We start from the raw sequence: 18,696 nt of genomic DNA on the forward strand, positions 1-18,696 counted from the left end.
AGGGCAGGTCACAGACCATCTCTTCACCTCAGACACTGCAATTATAATGACCCTGCTGATTGTGATGCACCACGGAGGAGGATCTGTCTCCACGCTAACGCTGCTAACCCTATCAAAAATGACTTCACATTATTAGAATCAGCAGCAGGGTGGTAATGGATGAAGGTACTGGAAATAGATTAGTGTGTGTTTGTGTTTGTGTGTGGTGTGTTTGTGGACATGTTTTTACTATACTTGTCAAAAGTCCCCACAAGAATAGTAAACAAACAAAAATTTGACCAACTGGGGAAATTTTGTTAGTCCCCACAAGGTCAAATGGGGTTTAAGGTTAAAATTAGTGTTAGGGTTAGGAGCTAGGGTTATTTTTAGGGTTTGTGGGTGTGTGTGGGTGTGTGTGTATGTGTTTGCGTGTGTGTGTGTGTGTGTGTGTGTGTGTGTGTGTGTGTGTGTGTGTGTGTGTGTGTGTGTGTGTGTGTGTGTGTGTGTGTGTGTGTGTGTGTGTGTGTGTGTGTGCGTGCGTGCGTGTGTGTGTGTGTGTGTGTGCGTGTGTATGTGTTTGCGTGTGTGTGTGTTTGTGTGTGTGAGTGCGCGTGTGTATTTGTGTGTGTGTGTGAGTGCGCGTGTGTATGAGTTGCGTGTGTGTGTGTGTGTGTGTGTGTGTGTGTGTGTGTGTGTGTGTGTGTGTGTGTGTGTGTGTGTGTGTGTGTGAGTGCGCGTGTGTATGAGTTGCGTATGTGTGTGTGTGGTGTGAGTGTGTTTGTGAGTACGCGTGTGTATGTGTTTAATTATGTGTGTGTGTGTGTGTGTGTGTGTGTGTGTGTGTGAGTGTGTGAGTAGAAATTGACCGGTAGAGGATAGAAAGGTCGACACATGCTCAGGAGACGCTACATCAGCACGGTCACAAGCCTACAGAAAAAAACAAGATGAGGTGTAAAACAGACAGACATCATATCTAGAGGCTGTTACTGAGTGTGAGGGTCAAAACAACCAACACAGAAGCTTTGCCTCTTCATATGCTGTCATTGGCCAGATGAGATGGAGGATTCCTTAAAAATCTGACACAGTCCACTCAAGGATAATGTAGTTATGTTATATACAGTAGGTTACATATATTGTGTAAATAAGTATTTGGTTGCTGTGGCCAGGCAGTAATCATAGACCTTTTATTCCTAAAACATAACATTATGTAGGAGGAAAGTGAACCCAACTCCTGTGTAGAGTAGAGCAGAGGGGAGTTTGGCCCAAGACTTCATCTGCAGCTCGTGAAGGACAAACCACACCGTATGAATATGGATGTGGATATGAGATGACTGGGGACTACAGGATAAGGAGGACCGAGCACGTCCCCATTCTCATCGACGGGGCTGTAATGGAGCAGGTTGAGAGCTTCAAGTTCCTCGGTGTCCACATCACCAACAAACCAGAATGATCCAAACACACCAAGACAGTCGTGTAGAGGGCACGACAAAGCCAATTCCCCCTCAGGAAACTAAAACGATTTGGCATGGGTCCTGAGATCCTCAAAAGGTTCTACAGCTGCAACATCGAGAGCATCCTGACTGGTTGCGTTTACGGTTCCGGGTTGGAGCGAGCGGTCGCATCTACACTTCGGTCCGCAGGTAGTAGAACTTTTCATTACATTTTCATTACATTTCATTATAGTACAACGGTTTGATTTGTCTAATCTTAGCAATTTCTTCTTAGCTAGCTACATAGCCGTCTTTGTATCAAAGATAATTGCGTAATTATCGTATTTCGTCGTCCTAACGTAGTCTACACTGCTATCTGCCCAGCAGCTAGCTAACGTCCACCGTCTACTAGCACTGTAGAAACTATTACACTCAACTGAACGACTAGATTAGCGTAGTGTTAGCTAGCTACATAGTTGTCTTTGCTGTCTTCGTATCCAAGATAATTGTGTAGTTTAGAGTGTGTAGACTTAGAGTGATTATCTTAATTTACCGAGGTTAGCTAGCCAGCTATTTGTCGTCCTTAACGTAGGAGATACTGCTAGCTAGCTAGCCAACAGCTAGCCAACGTCTACCGAATTGAACTTCAACAACCCGGTCAACATTCCGCTTCGCTCCACAGGTAGTATCACATTTTCATCTCACTTCATAACAGTACAACGGTTTGATTTGTTTGATCGTAGCTAGCTAGCTACATAGCCGTCTTTGTATCTAAGACAATTGTGTAGTCTAGAGCGATTTTCTAGGTTAGCTAGCCAGCTATTGTCGTTCTTTTAACGTAACGTAACGTAATCAACACTGCTAGCTAGCCAGCTAGCCCCCGAATAGCAGCACTGTAGAAACTATTACTCTCGACGGAACGACTTGATTAGTGTAGTGTCAACAACGCAGCCACTGCCAGCTAGCCTACAAAGTCAACAACGCAGCCACTGCCAGCTAGCCTACTCCAGCAGTACTGTATCATTTCAATCATTTTAGTCAATAAGATTCTTGCTACGTAAGCTTAACTTTCTGAACATTCAAGACGTGTAGTCCACTTGTCATTCCAATCTCCTTTGCATTAGCGTAGCCTCTTCTGTAGCCTGTCAACTATGTGTCTATCTATCCCTGTTCTCTCCTCTCTGCACAGCCCATACAAACGCTCCACACCGCGTGGCCGCGGCCACCCTAATCTGGTGGTCCCAGCGCGCACGACCCACGTGGAGTTCCAGGTCTCCGGTAGCCTCTGGAACTGCCGATCTGCGGCCAACAAGGCAGAGTTCATCTCAGCCTATGCCTCCCTCCAGTCCCTCGACTTCTTGGCATTGACGGAAACATGGATCACCACAGATAACACTGCTACTCCTACTGCTCTCTCTTCGTCCGCCCACGTGTTCTCGCACACCCCGAGAGCTTCTGGTCAGCGGGGTGGTGGCACCGGGATCCTCATCTCTCCCAAGTGGTCATTCTCTCTTTCTCCCCTTACCCATCTGTCTATCGCCTCCTTTGAATTCTCTCCACCCTCTCCGAGATGGGCATCTCCGGCGCGGCCCACGCTTGGATTGCGTCCTACCTGACAGGTCGCTCCTACCAGGTGGCGTGGCGAGAATCTGTCTCCTCGCCACGCGCTCTCACCACTGGTGTCCCCCAGGGCTCTGTTCTAGGCCCTCTCCTATTCTCGCTATACACCAAGTCACTTGGCTCTGTCATAACCTCACATGGTCTCTCCTATCATTGCTATGCAGACGACACACAATTAATCTTCTCCTTTCCCCCTTCTGATGACCAGGTGGCGAATCGCATCTCTGCATGTCTGGCAGACATATCAGTGTGGATGACGGATCACCACCTCAAGCTGAACCTCGGCAAGACGGAGCTGCTCTTCCTCCCGGGGAAGGACTGCCCGTTCCATGATCTCGCCATCACGGTTGACAACTCCATTGTGTCCTCCTCCCAGAGCGCTAAGAACCTTGGCGTGATCCTGGACAACACCCTGTCGTTCTCAACTAACATCAAGGCGGTGGCCCGTTCCTGTAGGTTCATGCTCTACAACATCCGCAGAGTACGACCCTGCCTCTCACAGGAAGCGGCGCAGGTCCTAATCCAGGCACTTGTCATCTCCCGCCTGGATTACTGCAACTCGCTGTTGGCTGGGCTCCCTGCCTGTGCCATTAAACCCCTACAACTCATCCAGAACGCCGCAGCCCGTCTGGTGTTCAACCTTCCCAAGTTCTCTCACGTCACCCCGCTCCTCCGCTCTCTCCACTGGCTTCCAGTTGAAGCTCGCATCCGCTACAAGACCATGGTGCTTGCCTACGGAGCTGTGAGGGGAACGGCACCGCAGTACCTCCAGGCTCTGATCAGGCCCTACACCCAAACAAGGGCACTGCGTTCACCCACCTCTGGCCTGCTCGCCTCCCTACCACTGAGGAAGTACAGTTCCCGCTCAGCCCAGTCAAAACTGTTCGCTGCTCTGGCCCCCCAATGGTGGAACAAACTCCCTCACGACGCCAGGACAGCGGAGTCAATCACCACCTTCCGGAGACACCTGAAACCCCACCTCTTCAAGGAATACCTAGGATAGGATAAAGTAATCCTTCTCACCCCCCCTTAAATGATTTAGATGCACTATTGTAAAGTGGCTGTTCCACTGGATGTCAGAAGGTGAATTCACCAATTTGTAAGTCGCTCTGGATAAGAGCGTCTGCTAAATGACTTAAATGTAAATGTAAATGTTGCATCACTGCCTGGTACGGCAATTGCTCAGCCTCTGACCGCAAGGCATTACAGAGGGTAGTGCGTACAGCCCAGTACATCACTGGGGCTAAGCTGCCTGCTATGCAGGAACTCTAAACCAGGCAGTGTCAGAGCAAGGCCCTAAAAATTGTCAAAGATCCCAGCCACCCCCGTCCTAGACTGTTCTCTCTACTACCGCATGGCAAGCAGTACCGGAGTGCCAAGTCTAGGACAAGAAGGCTTCTCAACAGTTTTTACCCCCAAGCCATAAGACTCCTGAACAGGTAAACAACTGGTTACCTGGACTATTTGCATTGTGTTCCCCCCCTCCCAACCCCTCTTTTACGCTGCTGCTACTCTCTGTTCATCATATATGCATACTCACTTTAACTATACATTCACCGGTGTCTGTATGTAGCCTCGCTACTTTTATAGCCTCGCTACTGTATATAGCCTGCCTTTTTAATGTTGTTTTATTTACCTACCTATTGTCGTTTTTTGCACTATTGGTTAGAGCCTGTAAGTAAGCTTTCCACTGTAAGGTCTACACCTGTTGTATTCGGCGCACGTGACACAAACTTAGATTTGGAATATACATCACGGGGTTTAGCCTCATTAAGTCTGGGTCTGATGTACCTTGGAATGTTTTTTAGGACTATTAGTTGGGAATATTTGGGGTGTGTTGTGGTGCTGTGGGCTACAATCTGTGTCGTGCACCATCCATAATGTAGCCTAGGATTCCAGGGAAATCTAAAGCTAAGATGTGTGTGTGTGTGTACACATGAAATGTTCAAAGCAGTATAAGGGACACAGAGCACCCTCTAGAGAGACGTTTTCTGTCATTTCTCCTGTTTTGAGAAATCATCAGCAGGAAAAGGGTGTAACGGATTTCCTCCTCTTCGTCTGAGGAGGAGTAAGGATCGGACCAAAACGCAGCGTGGTAGGTGTGGCCCAAACACCCACAAACCAAAAGTGAAACCCAGGCTACCTAAGTATGATTCTCAATCAGAGACAACTAACAACACCTGCGTCTGATTGAGAACCATACTCGGCCGAACACAAAAACCAACATAGAAAAACAAACATAGACTGCCCACCCAACTCACGCCCTGACCATACTAAAACAAAGAGTAAAATAACAGAACTATGGTCAGAACGTGACAAAGGGTAGTTTGTTTGTCTGACGAAGTTTGCTGAAGCCACCCAAACTAACACCCCAAAAGACAACAGCTGTAAATAAATGAATCAGTCAATATATTCCTGTCCAGGCTAAATGTATCCATTGGATTCTGGCTATCCCTTTAATAGGTTTTACTGGCTTTTCAATTATTAGTCTGCTCGTAATAAATGCTTGTAGAGGAAATGAGGAAATATAGATTCGTGGGGACATTGTCCCATGAAGCCGTCCCTGGTGAAAATCAACTTTGAAACAGTCTCTCTCTGCTGGTATTAACGTTTTACGACCCATCTTCATGGGAGATGACAGGCAGATGAAAGAGAGAAGTAAGGGCGAGATGAAGGTTTAACACTTTTCAGGGACACTGAAATGAATTAGGTCTAATTAACAGTGTGGCATTTCTCCAGAGACAGGCAGGGCCTTTCTAGGGTGTTTGTCTGACCAACCCAGTGCAGGGACAGTGAAAGTCTACTGCAGCTCTCAGCAGGACATCTTAAGTACTAATCGTTCATCATGGCAGTCTGATGAAGTCAGTCAGAGAGAGAAAGTCAGGGAGCTTCAAAGCTCTGTTCAGGAGACAATGTCAAGAGCGTCCTTGCTGGCTGGCTTGCGCTCAAGTTGTCCTTGGCAACTGGAAAATAACATAAAGAGAACAGAGCAAAGAAACCTCCTCTCACCGAGGCAGCAGCCAATGAATGTTGCATACAGTACAATAATAGGCATTGCAGTAGGTAGCCAATTTGATAGCGTGGGAGAGAGAGTGGGTGTGGTAGTGTGGTAGATTGTAGACTGCTACCTGGATGAGAGATCATCTCTCAGAACCGACCCCAAACCGACCCCAAAACAAGCTCAAAACACCATGCTAACACAGTGGGTTAATCTGGACCTGCTAACACAACAGCTAACACCAATTCTCTTTTGTTCTGTTGAACATCCATCACAAACATCTCTGAGCTTTACAACCCATCCCAAACATCTCTGAGCTTTACAACCCATCACAAACATCTCTGAGCTTTACAACCCATCACAAACATCTCTGAGCTTTACAACCCATCACAAACATCTCTGAGCTTTACAACCCATCACAAACATCTCTGAGCTTTACAACCCATCCCAAACATCTCTGAGCTTTACAACCCATCACAAACATCTCTGAGCTTTTACAACCCATCACAAACATCTCTGAGCTTTACAACCCATCACAAACATCTCTGAGCTTTACAACCCATCACAAACATCTCTGAGCTTACAACCCATCAAAAACATCTCTGAGCTTTACAACCCATCACAAACATCTCTGAGCTTTACAACCCATCACAAACATCTCTGAGCTTTACAACCCATCACAAACATCTCTGAGCTTTACAACCCATCACAAACATCTCTGAGCTTTACATCCCATCACAAACATCTCTGAGCTTTACAACCCATCACAAACATCTCTGAGCTTTACAACCTATCACAAACATCTCTGAGCTTTACAATCCATCACAAACATCTCTGAGCTTTACAACCCTGCAGGAAAATGAACTAAGGAGAACTGAGGGTGGATTAACAGCAGTTTGGGATCTAATACTTTCTCTGTTAAACTAACATGAGCCCATCTGCTCCACTAGCGGTTAAAAGGAAAAAGTGAAGACTCTGTTAAACAAACAGGAAATACCCTCTCTGGCCTCTGGCTCTGCTGAGACAGCTGCTGGCCCAGGTCAAATATTTAAAAAGCATTTAGTCAGGTTCGACCACATTCCTGAGGTTGACTTGCCTTCAGTTTGAACTCGGTGACATAGAATACTACTGTAATACAGAATAAAAGCTGAGTTCTGATAGCTGTGTGTTGCACAGAGGATGACAGACATTGACCTTACTTAGTCAACGCTCCTGTTGCAGTTGCTACCTTGAGCAAAGCCTTAGACAGGAAACATTGAGAGCAAATTGAACCAAAACATTTGTAAAACAAAAGTAAATGTGTTTGTGAACGAGTCATCTTCATGATCGCTGGGTTCCTACCTTGGCCTTGCCGGTGCTCTGTAGAATATGGACCAGTGCAGAAGCCATCTCCTCCTTGTTCTTCACACTGATGCCAGGCTCCAGCACGGAGCACAGCAACATGTAGTTATTGGTGGTGTACTCTGCAAACTCCTTATACATCTCCATAGGGAGGATGTTCATGCTCTGGTAGCGGGCCTTGATCCGAATCATGGGCCCTTGCGTCTTCCCCTTGTTGGGCGTCGGAGTGCTTACCGGGTACCACTTCTCCATGAACTGCCTTCCCGTCACCGAGGCGACTGGGATGTTGACCAGTCCGATGTAATTGTTCTTGTCTTTTTTCTTTTTCTTGTCCGAGTCCTTGTAGAGGTGGACCGTGATGCTCTTGGCAGCCGGGAGGTTGTTGAACTCAAAGTGCTCGCCCCAGAAGACGTTGTCGGTCTTGAGCTTGCAGGTGGTGCGGGCGTACAGAGTGTCGTCCAGACACAGCTCGCAGAAGTACTTCTTCTTGGCCGGAATGTCCTTGGCTTCGATGATCCACAGCTTCAGCATGTTCTCCACCCGACGGCTGTTGTCCTGTGTGGGGATAGAGAAAGGGAGGGGTGGGTTAGGGACAGGGTGGATCCCAGACCTGGGTCTAGACTTTAGTACATACTGACTGTAACTCAAATACTTGAGAGAGAGAAGAGGAAAGGTTAGGGTCAATGGTAGCCAGACCTGGATCTAATACATAGCTCAAATAGTATGCAGGTATGTTGGTGCTACCCAAAGTTTATATGGGAATGTGGTGCTTCTCTCTGTAAACATGGTAGTTTCTGAGCCTTCCAAAAAAGAAAAAATGACAGCAACATATCTAAAATATAAAAAAATACCTGAGATGTGCTTGATTAAAGCTAGACTCACTGGAGTGCAGGGAGAGTGGATGGAGTTTAGTATACCTTATAATGGGTATTAAGACATTACACACTAATAAATAGATGATTAAAATGTATATGTTAATGGTACTCAAATGTAGATTATGCATAGAAATACAGTTCATTATGCAAAATGTATTTCATGGAAACAGTAATACAATAACATTCTCATGAATAGAACTCAGCAAATGGTTTCCAGACTGTTTTGGATATTGCACGTTATTTTACACTCACTACAAATAGTTTCCCCCCCCCTTTTCTCATTTCAAAAACGCTCTAATGTCGGTTGCAGTTGAATACATTCAGTTGGACAACTACCCCCCTTTCCCTTTCCCTTTCAGGCGCCGATGTTTACGGACAAACAAGCAAACCTACACTGTATCTAATCTGTGGAAAATCACTAAATAATTAAAGACTTGCAAGGCAGAGATGGAAAGATTCATATCCCTGCCAGAAGTCTTCTGAAAAAAAAACACTTCAAGGTTATTGCCTAACTTTTTTCCTAAAGGAGATTTTTACCCAAAATCCAGAAACTCCCAAGTGATTCCATACATTGAAACTAGTTCAGGGAAGTTTTCCCTCTCCCTGTAGTGCTGTACTGAAACAGCCTCAAAAATGTGACGTTGCTAGATGCAGGCCTCACTTTTCTCTGTTGCCAGTGAATTAATGATTCAGAAATCCGTGGGCAAAATGTGTTGTTTTATTGAAAGTGTACGGCCAAATTAGCTATTTTTTGTCAAAAGTACTATCAGTTTTGAGTCAGGAAATCTGACTCTTATTTTCCACCGAAAACATTTGCAATTTTTTGATATAATTATTTTAAGTAGCCTACTGCCACTGCAGCGAGATGGGTAACAACTTTTTTTCAGCAGAGATGTGAACACAGCTTTACACATTCGTTATACCAAGTTAACAACAACCTTCAAATAAGCCTGATGACTAAATACTCGCAGGTGATGAAGAAAACTACTGAAGGAGCGCTGACGGTGTAGTTGAAACCATATTTATTTGAGCCCTACAAATTTGGATGAAGAATTTAGGCAAATTTATCTTCAGATGGCCACCACAGTTCTAGCCACCACAGTTCTAGCCACCGCAGTTCTGGCCACCGCAGTTCTAGCCACCGCAGTTCTAGCCACCGCAGTTCTAGCCACTGCAGTTCTAGCCACCGCCTTTCTAGCCACCACAGTTCTAGCCACCGCAGTTCTAGCCACCGCAGTTCTAGCCACCGCCTTTCTAGCCACCACAGTTCTAGCCACTGCAGTTCTAGCCACCACAGTTCTAGCCACCGCAGTTCTAGCCACCGCAGTTCTAGCCACCGCCTTTCTAGCCACCGCAGTTCTAGCCACCGCAGTTCTAGCCACTGCAGTTCTAGCCACCGCAGTTCTAGCCACCGCAGTTCTAGCCACCGCAGTTCTAGCCACCGCCTTTCTAGCCACCGCAGTTCTAGCCACCGCAGTTCTAGCCACCGCAGTTCTAGCCACCGCAGTTCTAGCCACCGCAGTTCTAGCCACCGCAGTTTGAGCCACCGCAGCCGAAGCAGTAGCTGGACCACAGTCAAAACCCATCCCACAGTCACAACCCATCCCACAGTCACAACCCATCCCCAGAATCAACATAGACTGGTAGTAGTGGTGTAGCAATTGCGTGCCAATGCTGCGAATGAGGAATATTTGTGCTGCAGAGAATTTTAATACGTGACTAGAATTCTTACAGAAATGGAGAAATATAATGATGATGATGAGCAGTTTGCTTTTGCGGCCAACAGAAATTCTGGTGTCCTGGGAAAAAAATGCTATATTCCAAAGACGAATTAGAGAATCACCCCTGTTCCAGCTGGACCAAATGGACAGTTATCTAACGAGTAAGTAGCTCAACTTTACTTTGATGAATGAACTCTTATCATATACCTCAATGTGCGGGACCGTTAGTGGGTTTATGTCTTCACATTAGCCCAAAAGACTATATAGCCTATGTTTATTTATCACAATGTTTTTTGGACATTCTGTTCTCCAATGTGACACAATGTATAGTTTCTCAACCCTTCCTTCCTTAAAAACATAGGACACATATGCTAAGCTGTAGAACACCGAGGCCTATATGTCTACCTGATATGGTGCAATGGCAACAACACAATAAGAACACCTGGCACTTCCACGATCAGACAACATACCTCGGCACGCTTGCTTTGTCGCTTTCTGTTTGTCGCCTTCGTATTTTGGCACTGCGCCAGATTCAGTCCCTAGAATAGTTTTATTTATTTAACTAGGTAAGTCAGTTTGACTGTAAACTCTCCTTCCAGACTCATATCAAACATCTCCAATCGAAAATCAAATCCAGAATCGGCTTTCTATTCCGCAACAAAGCCTCCTTCACTCATGCCGCCAAACTTACCCTAGTAAAACTGACTATCCTACCGATCCTCGACTTCGGCGACGTCATCTACAAAACAGCTTCCAACACTCTACTCAGCAAACTGGATGCAGTTTATCACAGTGCCATCCGTTTTGTCACTAAAGCACCTTATACCACCCACCACTGCGACTTGTATGCTCTAGTCGGCTGGCCCTCGCTCCATATTCGTCGCCAGACCCACTGGTCCCAGGTCATCTACAAGTCCATGCTAGGTAAAGCCCCGCCTTATCTCAGTTCCCTGGTCACGATGGCAACACCCACCCGTAGCATGCGCTCCAGCAGGTGTATCTCACTGATCATCCCTAAAGCCAACACCTCATTTGGCCGCCTTTTGTTCCAGTTTTCTGCTGCCTGTGACTGGAACGAATTGCAGAAATCGCTGAAGTTGGAGACTTTTATCTCCCTCACCAACTTCAAACATCTGCTATCTGAGCAGCTAACCGATCGCTGCAGCTGTACATAGTCTTATCGGTAAATAGCCCACCCAATTATACCTACCTCATCTCCATACTGTTTTTATTTATTTACTTTTCTGCTCTTTTGCACATCAATATCTCTAACTGTACATGACCATCTGATCATTTATCACTCCAGTGTTAATCTGCAAAATTGTAATTATTTGCCTACCTCCTCATGCCTTTTGCACACAATGTATATAGACTCTTTTTTTCTACTGTGTTATTGACTTGTTTATTGTTTACTCCATGTGTAACTCTGTGTTGTCTGTTCACACTGCTATGCTTTATCTTGGCCAGGTCGCAGTTGCAAATGAGAACTTGTTCTCAACTAGCCTACCTGGTTAAATAAAGGTGAAATAAAAATAAAAATAAAAATAAAAGTTAAGAACAAATTCTTATTTACAATGAGGGCCTACACCGGCCAAATCCAGACGATGCTCAATTGTGCATCGCCCTATGGGACTCCCAATCACATCCGGTTGCAATAAGGCCTGGATTCAAACCAGGGTCTCTGTAATGGCGCCTCTGGCACTGAGATTCAGTGCCTTGTGCCACTTGGGAAATACAGTAGCAACAGCTGGATCTTTTAGTATCCTTCAGTTTTCTGTCCCCGTCATTTCTGATTGCATATCTCATTCATATGTATCATCGCTGAAGTGCTTGTTACACACAAATATTGCTTGTTACACAAAATATTCCAAGATGGCGTAGCAGTCGGACGTGTGTTTTTGTCTTGTCCTTTCCGTGAAAACATAGTTTTTATTTGTTGTGTTTTTTCATATATATTTTAATATCACTTTCCATATATGGACTGAATATACTCTCCTGCATCTCGCCTCACCCAATGTGGTACGGATCTGCTATTTTTATACTTAAAAACCGGAACCCCCATCAAAATTTAGCTACCAGCTAACTGGCTACTAGCTATCAGCGGCCCGCTAGCTCTCTAGAGCACATCGGACTGTTAGCTTAAGAGGCCCATCGGACAATTTCTTTGGCCACTATACCTAGTTTGCCAATCAGCCTGGTTTACCACACGGAGCCCTGCTGATCCGTCCTCTTAACCGCAACCCCAACAGAGCTAGCCAGCTAACTAGCTACTAGCTAGTAGTCAGCTAGCCACTGCTAGTGGTCATCAGCTACCTCTAGCACGGACAACTCTCACCAGTCTTCACACGTGACTCAAACCAGAGCAAATCTGACTTATTTTTCTCCATATTCACCTGGATCATCGCAGTTAGCTAGCTGCTATTCGAGTGGCCACTCCTGGGTAACGTCTCTGTCCCGAAGCAAGAACCAATGAGCTTGGAGCTAGCCTTGTTAGGCACATCTCCCGGCTAGCCAAAGAGGTCCATCAGCCACTCCTTGGGCTACAATACCTATTTTGCCAACTGGCTTGGATCCCGCCGACCCATCACGACTGGACCACCGACGTGATTCACGTGATGGGGTTTTCTCAACTGGCTCCGCCGTCGAGTCGTCCCCTGAATGCCCATCCGCTAGACTGCTAGTCGCGGCCCACTAGCCTGAAGCCACTCACTAGACTCATACGATCACTTGGCTATGCATTCCTCTCGCTAACGTCAAAATGCCTTGTCCATTGCTGTTTTGCACATCGGACTGTTATCTTAAGAAGCCCATTGAACAAATTCTTTGGCCACTATACCTATTTTGCCAACTGGCCTGGTTTACCACACGGAGCCCTGCTGATCCGTCTGTCAACGTAATAGCAGAAGACTTTCTTCCGTCGCGACGTCCCTCCAAGGCCCTTCTGCTAGCTTGCTAGCCCTGGCCCGCTAGCTGCCTGAAGCCACTCACTGGACTCATATGATCACTCGGCTACGCATGCCTCTCGCTAACGTCAATGTGCCTTGTCCATTGCTGTTTTGGTTAGTAATTATTGCCTTATTTCACTCTAGAGCCTCTAACCCTGCTCAATACGCCTTTTTTAACACTTTAGTTCCACCTACCACACATGCGATGACATCACCTGTTTTAAATTATATTTCTAGAGACAATATCTCTTTCATAGTCACTCAATGCATATGTTTAACCTCACTGCATTCACATCCTACCATACCTTTGTCTGTACATTATGCCTTGAACCTATTCTACCATGCCCAGACATTTGCTCCTTTTACTCTCTGTTCTGAACATACTAAATGACCAGTTACTTTAGCCGTACCCTTATCCTACTCCTCCTCTGTTCCTCTGGTGTTGTGGAGGTTAATCCAGGCCCTGCAATGCCTACCTCCACTCCCATTCCCCAGGCGCTATCATTTGTTGACTTCTGTAACCGTAAAAGCCTTGGTTTCATGCATGTTAACATTATAAGCCTCCTCCCTAAGTTTGTTTTATTCACTGCCCTAGCACACTCTGCCAACCCGGATGTCCTAGCCATGTCTGAATCCTGACCCTGAAATTTCCATCCCTAACTGTAACCTTTTCTGACAATATAGAACTGCCAAAGGGGGCGGTGTTGCAATCTACTGCAGAGATAGCCTGCAGAGTTCTGTCTTACTATCCAGGTCTGTACCCAAACAATTCAAGCTTCTACTTTTAAAAATCCACATCTCTAAAAACAAGTCTCTCACTGTTGCAGCTTGCTATAGAACACCCTCTGCTCCCAGCTGTGCCATGAACACCATATGTGAACCGATTGCCCCCCATCTATCTTCAGAGCTCGAGCTGCTAGGTGACCTAAACTGGGACATGCTTCCCACCCTCATAGATACAGTATCATCCTAATCAACTTGCCCTCCAAATATACCTCTGCTGTTTTCAACAAAGATTTCAGCGATCACTGCCTCATTGCCTGAGGTAAAACGACCACCCCTCATCACTGTCAAACGCTCCCTAAAACACTTCAGCGAGCAGGCCTTTCTAAATCAACCTGGCACAGGTATCCTGGAAGGATATTGACCTCACCCCGTCAGTAGAGGATGCCTGGTCATTCTTTAAAAGTGCCAACCTCACCATCTTAAATTAGTATGCCCCTTTCAAAAAATGTTGAACCAGGAACAGATATAGCCCTTGGTTCTCTTCAGACCTGACTGCCCTTGACCAGCACAAAAACATCCTGTGGCATTAGCATCGAATAGCCCCCGTGATATGCAACTTTTCAGGGAAGTTAGGAACCAATATACACAGGCAGTTAGGAAAGCTAAGGCAAGCTTTTTCAAGCAGAAATTTGCATCGTGTAGCACAAACTCAAAAAAGTTCTGGGACACTGTAAAGTCCATGGAGAATAAGAGCACCTCCTCCCAGCTGCCCACTGCACTGAGGCTAGGAAACACTGTCACCATGGCTAAATCCACTATAATTGAGAATTTCAATAAGCATTTTTCTACGGCTGGCCATGCTTTCCACCTGGCTACCTCTACCCCAGTCAACAGCCCTGCACTCCACACAGCAACTCACCCAAGCCTCCCCCATTTCTCCTTCACCCAAATCCAGATAGCTGATGTCCTGAAAGAGCTGCAAAATCTGTACCCCTACAAATCAGCCGGGTTAGACAATCTGGAGCCTCATTTTTTAAAATGATCTGCCGAAATTGTTGCAACCCCTATTACTAGCCTGTTAAACCTCTCTTTCGAATCGTCTGAGATTCCCATAGATTGGAAAGCTGCAGTGGTCATCCCCCTCTTCAAAGGGGGAGACACTCTAGACCCGAACTGCTACAGACCTATACCCCACCATACCTTCTCCGCTATGCAATCCGGTTTCAGAGCTGGCCATGGTTGCACCTCAGCCACGCTCAAGGTCCTAAACGATATCATAACCGCCATCGATAAGAGATATTACTGTGCTGCCGAATTCATCGACCTGGCCAAAGCTTTTGACTCTGTCAATCACCACATTCTGATGGGCAGACTCAACAGCCTTGGTTTCTCAAATGACTGCCTCGTCTGGTTTAAAAACTACTTCTCTGATAGAGTTCAGTGTGTCAAATCGGAGGTCCTGTTGTCCGGACTTCTGGCAGTCTCTATGGGGGTGCCACAGGGTTCAATTCTCTTCTCTGTATACATCAATGATGTCGCTCTTGCTGCTGGTGATTCTCTGATCCACCTCTACGCAGACGACACCATTCTGTATACTTCTGGCCCTTCTTTGGACACTGTGTTAACTAACCGCCAGACGGGCTTCAATGCCGTACAACTGTATTTCCGTGGCCTCCAACTGCTCTTAAATGCAAATAAAACTAAATGCATGCTCAACAACCGATCACTGCCCGCACCTGCCTGCCACTCCAGTGATGCTGGACAGTTCTGACTTAGAATATGTGGACAACTACAAATACCTAGGTGTCTGGCTAGACTGTAAACTCTCCTTCCAGACTCACATTAAGCATCTCCAATCCAAAATTAAATCTAGAATCTGCTTCCTATTTCGCAACAAAGCATCCTTCACTCATGCTGCCAAACATACCCTACCGATCCTCGACTTCGGCGATGTCATCTATAAAATAGCCTCCAACACGCTACTCAACAAATTGGATGCAGTCACAGTGCCATCCGTTTTGTCACCAAAGCCCCATATACTACCCACCACTGTGACCTGTATGCTCTCGTTGGCTGGCCCTTGCTTCATACTCGTCGCCAAACCAACTGGGTCCAGGTCATCTACAAGTCTCTGCTAGGTAAAGCCCCGCCTTATCTCAGCTCACTGGTCACCATAGCAGCACCCACCGGTAGCACGCGCTCCAGCAGGTATATCTCACTGGTCACCCCCAAATCCAATTCCTCCTTTCCTCCCAGTTCTCTTCTGCCAATGACTGGAACTAACTGCAAGAATCACTGAAGCTGGAGACTCAAATCTCACTCACTAGCTTTAAGCACCAGCTGTCAGAGCAGCTCACAGATCACTGCACCTGTACATAGCCCATCTGTAAACAGCCCATCCAACTACCTCATCCCCATACTGTACTTATTTATTAATCTTGCTCCTTTGCACCCCAGTATCTCTACTTGCACATTCGTCTTCTGCACATCTACCATTCCAGTGTCTAATTGCTATAATGTAATTATTGTAACAGCCCCCCCCCCTCCTCCACATATCGTGAAGATTCTACATAGGAGGGTCTCCCCCACGAGGGAGCAAATGCGCGGTTGTTACCCATCTCCGTTACTATGGCAGGCAGCTACATAAAATAATGGCTTATATTTTAGATTGAAAAGTACACATTTCGTGACTTAAAACTGATAGTACTTCTGACAAAAATAAAAGAATAAAATAATGAATTTGTCCAAACTTCACGGATTTCTGAATCATGAATGAATTGGCAACGGAGCAGAGCGAGGCCTCCAGCCAGGACGTCAGGAGTCACCTGACCTGTTTTTGCCGATGTTTCAGTACAGCACTACAGGGAGAGAGAAGGGGAGAGGGAGAAGTCCACTGAACTAGTTTCAATATATGGAATCACTTGAGAGTTTCTGGATTTTGGGTAAACTTCTTTAAAGTTCAAATTAAAAAGTAGTTTGTTAAATAATAATAGAGTAAGGTGGGAGAGCGCTGTCAGATTTGCATTATTTCTTGGCTTGACGCAGAGAGCCATATGTTAGTCCCTCGCCTGCCGTCTTGCTGCACTGTTGTGATTAAAGAAAAAGTGTTGGGTTTTCTGTTTGGAAGTCTGGTGACTGTTCTGACTGTGTTCTCCCACGGCTCTGTGTCTCTGGCTCTCTAGGGGTGCTACCACTGCAGATGTACAGTACAATACCAGACAGTGTGGATGATTTAACTCTCCGTCTGTCTAAGTGTCTGACTCAACTGCTCTGTTCCAATCAGGTCACTTGCTATCTTCCCTGGGCCCCTTGTTGAGTTAAGATGAGTGATGGAATTGGAATCCAGACGGCCTCTGTTTCTGTCTTTGTACTTGAATAAGAAGATTGGAATCAATCCAATACACTGATCGTTGAATTTCTATCGGCAACGTTCTGTACCGTTAGACCTCAGACGCCTGGTCTCACCTTGTTGGGGTGGACGGCTCTCCTCAGGTTCTCCATCCACTTGTCCCTCTCTGATGAAGATCGACAGGAGAAACATTTACTTCCTGTTGAGGTGGTGACCTGAAACCCAGAGAAACACAACACGGTGACCACTGTCCCACTGTCCAAACGATGCAGGATACAAGATATACACAGACTAAAAAGAGGAAACACACTACTATCGTACAATCAATGTATCTTGATATATGAATATTAGACTACACACACAAGCATTGTTTTGAGAGATAAGGTGTCTGACAGAGGGTTGATGGAGCTGAATGAGGAATCATTGAATAATGCATTTGGGTAAAGCACTCGGTAGTGGTTGGACATGAGAGAGAGATAAATCAATCAAAAGATAGAAAGACAGATGGATACAAGAGAGAGGATATGAGAGCAAGAGAAAGAGAGAGTCATGCGATGAGAGTGATAGCGATAAGTGAAAGTCTCTTCAGTCCATGGTAGAGAGTGGCTGGTTATTTTTACCTCTCAACCTGCTCACAGAAAGAGCTCAAAGAGTGCTTAGTCACTCTCCTCTCATCTCAGCACCGTGTCTACTGCCAGCAGGGCTCGTTTGAGAGCCAGGGTCCTGCTGTGTGTGTGTGTGGTTACTGCTGCTCACCTCAAGGCAGTGCTCCTGTGGTGTGTGTGTATGTGAGAGGGTGCTCTTAATGAAGAGGGCCTTGCCAGGTGTCTTGTGTGGGTGAATGTTGAAGTGAATGTCTGTCGATGTGCCCTTGAGCTAGGTCCTTTACCCTAATTGCTCCTGTAAGTCGCTCTGGATGATTGTTGAAAATCTAAATTGTACCTATATTTAACCAGGCAAGCCAGTCTGCTGAATGTAAAACTGTAAACATAGTAGTTGGCCTAGATTCTGTGAGTGCCTGTGTGTGTGTTTGCTTGTGTGTGTGTGTGCGTGCGTGTGTTCGCTTGTGTGTGTGCGTTCGCTTGTGTGTATGTTCGCGCGCTTAAAAGGATACTGTGAGATTTTTGCAATTTTACACTTTCCCAGAGTCAGATAAACTCATGGATACTATTTGTATGTCTCTGTGTGTAGTATGAAGGAAGTTAGAGGTAGTTTTGCGATGCTAACTAGTGTTAGCGCAATGACTAGAAGTCTACAGGTACGGTAGCATATGATCGAAGTATCTCTTTAATGTACGTCTGTGTGTGTGTGTGTGTGTGTGTGTGTGTGTGTGTGTGTGTGTGTGTGTGTGTGTGTGTGTGTGTGTGTGTGTGTGTGTGTGTGTGTGTGTGTGTGTGTGTGTGTGTGTGTGTGTGTGTGTGTGTGAGTGTTTGTGTGTGTGTGTCTGTGTGTGTCTGTGTGTGTGTACGTGCCCTTCTATGTCTGTGCTCCTCCTCACCTGGAAGCAGTAGTCCTGTCCGAGGATGGAGCTGTGAACAGGTTTGATGAGCACCTCGTCCTCCATGCTGAGGTCCACGGCCTCCACAGCACTACTGGGGCTGAGCAATGACTCGTGGCTACGAGACTCCTTCAGCCTCGGCATCAGATTAGAACTGGAGAAAGCGGGATGGGGAGAGGGTGAGTTAGTTAACACGCAGGGGGATAGGTGTGTG

General features: G+C 46.1%; 1 protein-coding gene across 8 annotated transcripts in view; it reads right to left on the reverse strand.

The window, feature by feature from the left end:
• The window catches only part of LOC135518151 (disabled homolog 2-interacting protein-like), a 286,136-nt gene that overhangs the window by 71,902 nt on the left and 195,538 nt on the right, over positions 1 to 18,696 (reverse strand). For all 8 annotated transcript variants that reach the window (XM_064943072.1, XM_064943071.1, XM_064943075.1 and 5 more), the window contains 3 exons: positions 18,483 to 18,636; positions 17,101 to 17,199; positions 7,369 to 7,923 (listed from right to left, as the gene is read on the reverse strand). In XM_064943072.1, the coding sequence (XP_064799144.1) occupies positions 7,369 to 7,923; positions 17,101 to 17,199; positions 18,483 to 18,636 (808 nt within the window). The remainder of the gene's footprint in view (positions 1 to 7,368; positions 7,924 to 17,100; positions 17,200 to 18,482; positions 18,637 to 18,696) is intronic.

Source organism: Oncorhynchus masou, chromosome 28, assembly GCF_036934945.1.
Source record: "Oncorhynchus masou masou isolate Uvic2021 chromosome 28, UVic_Omas_1.1, whole genome shotgun sequence".
Lineage (NCBI taxonomy): Eukaryota > Metazoa > Chordata > Actinopteri > Salmoniformes > Salmonidae > Oncorhynchus > Oncorhynchus masou.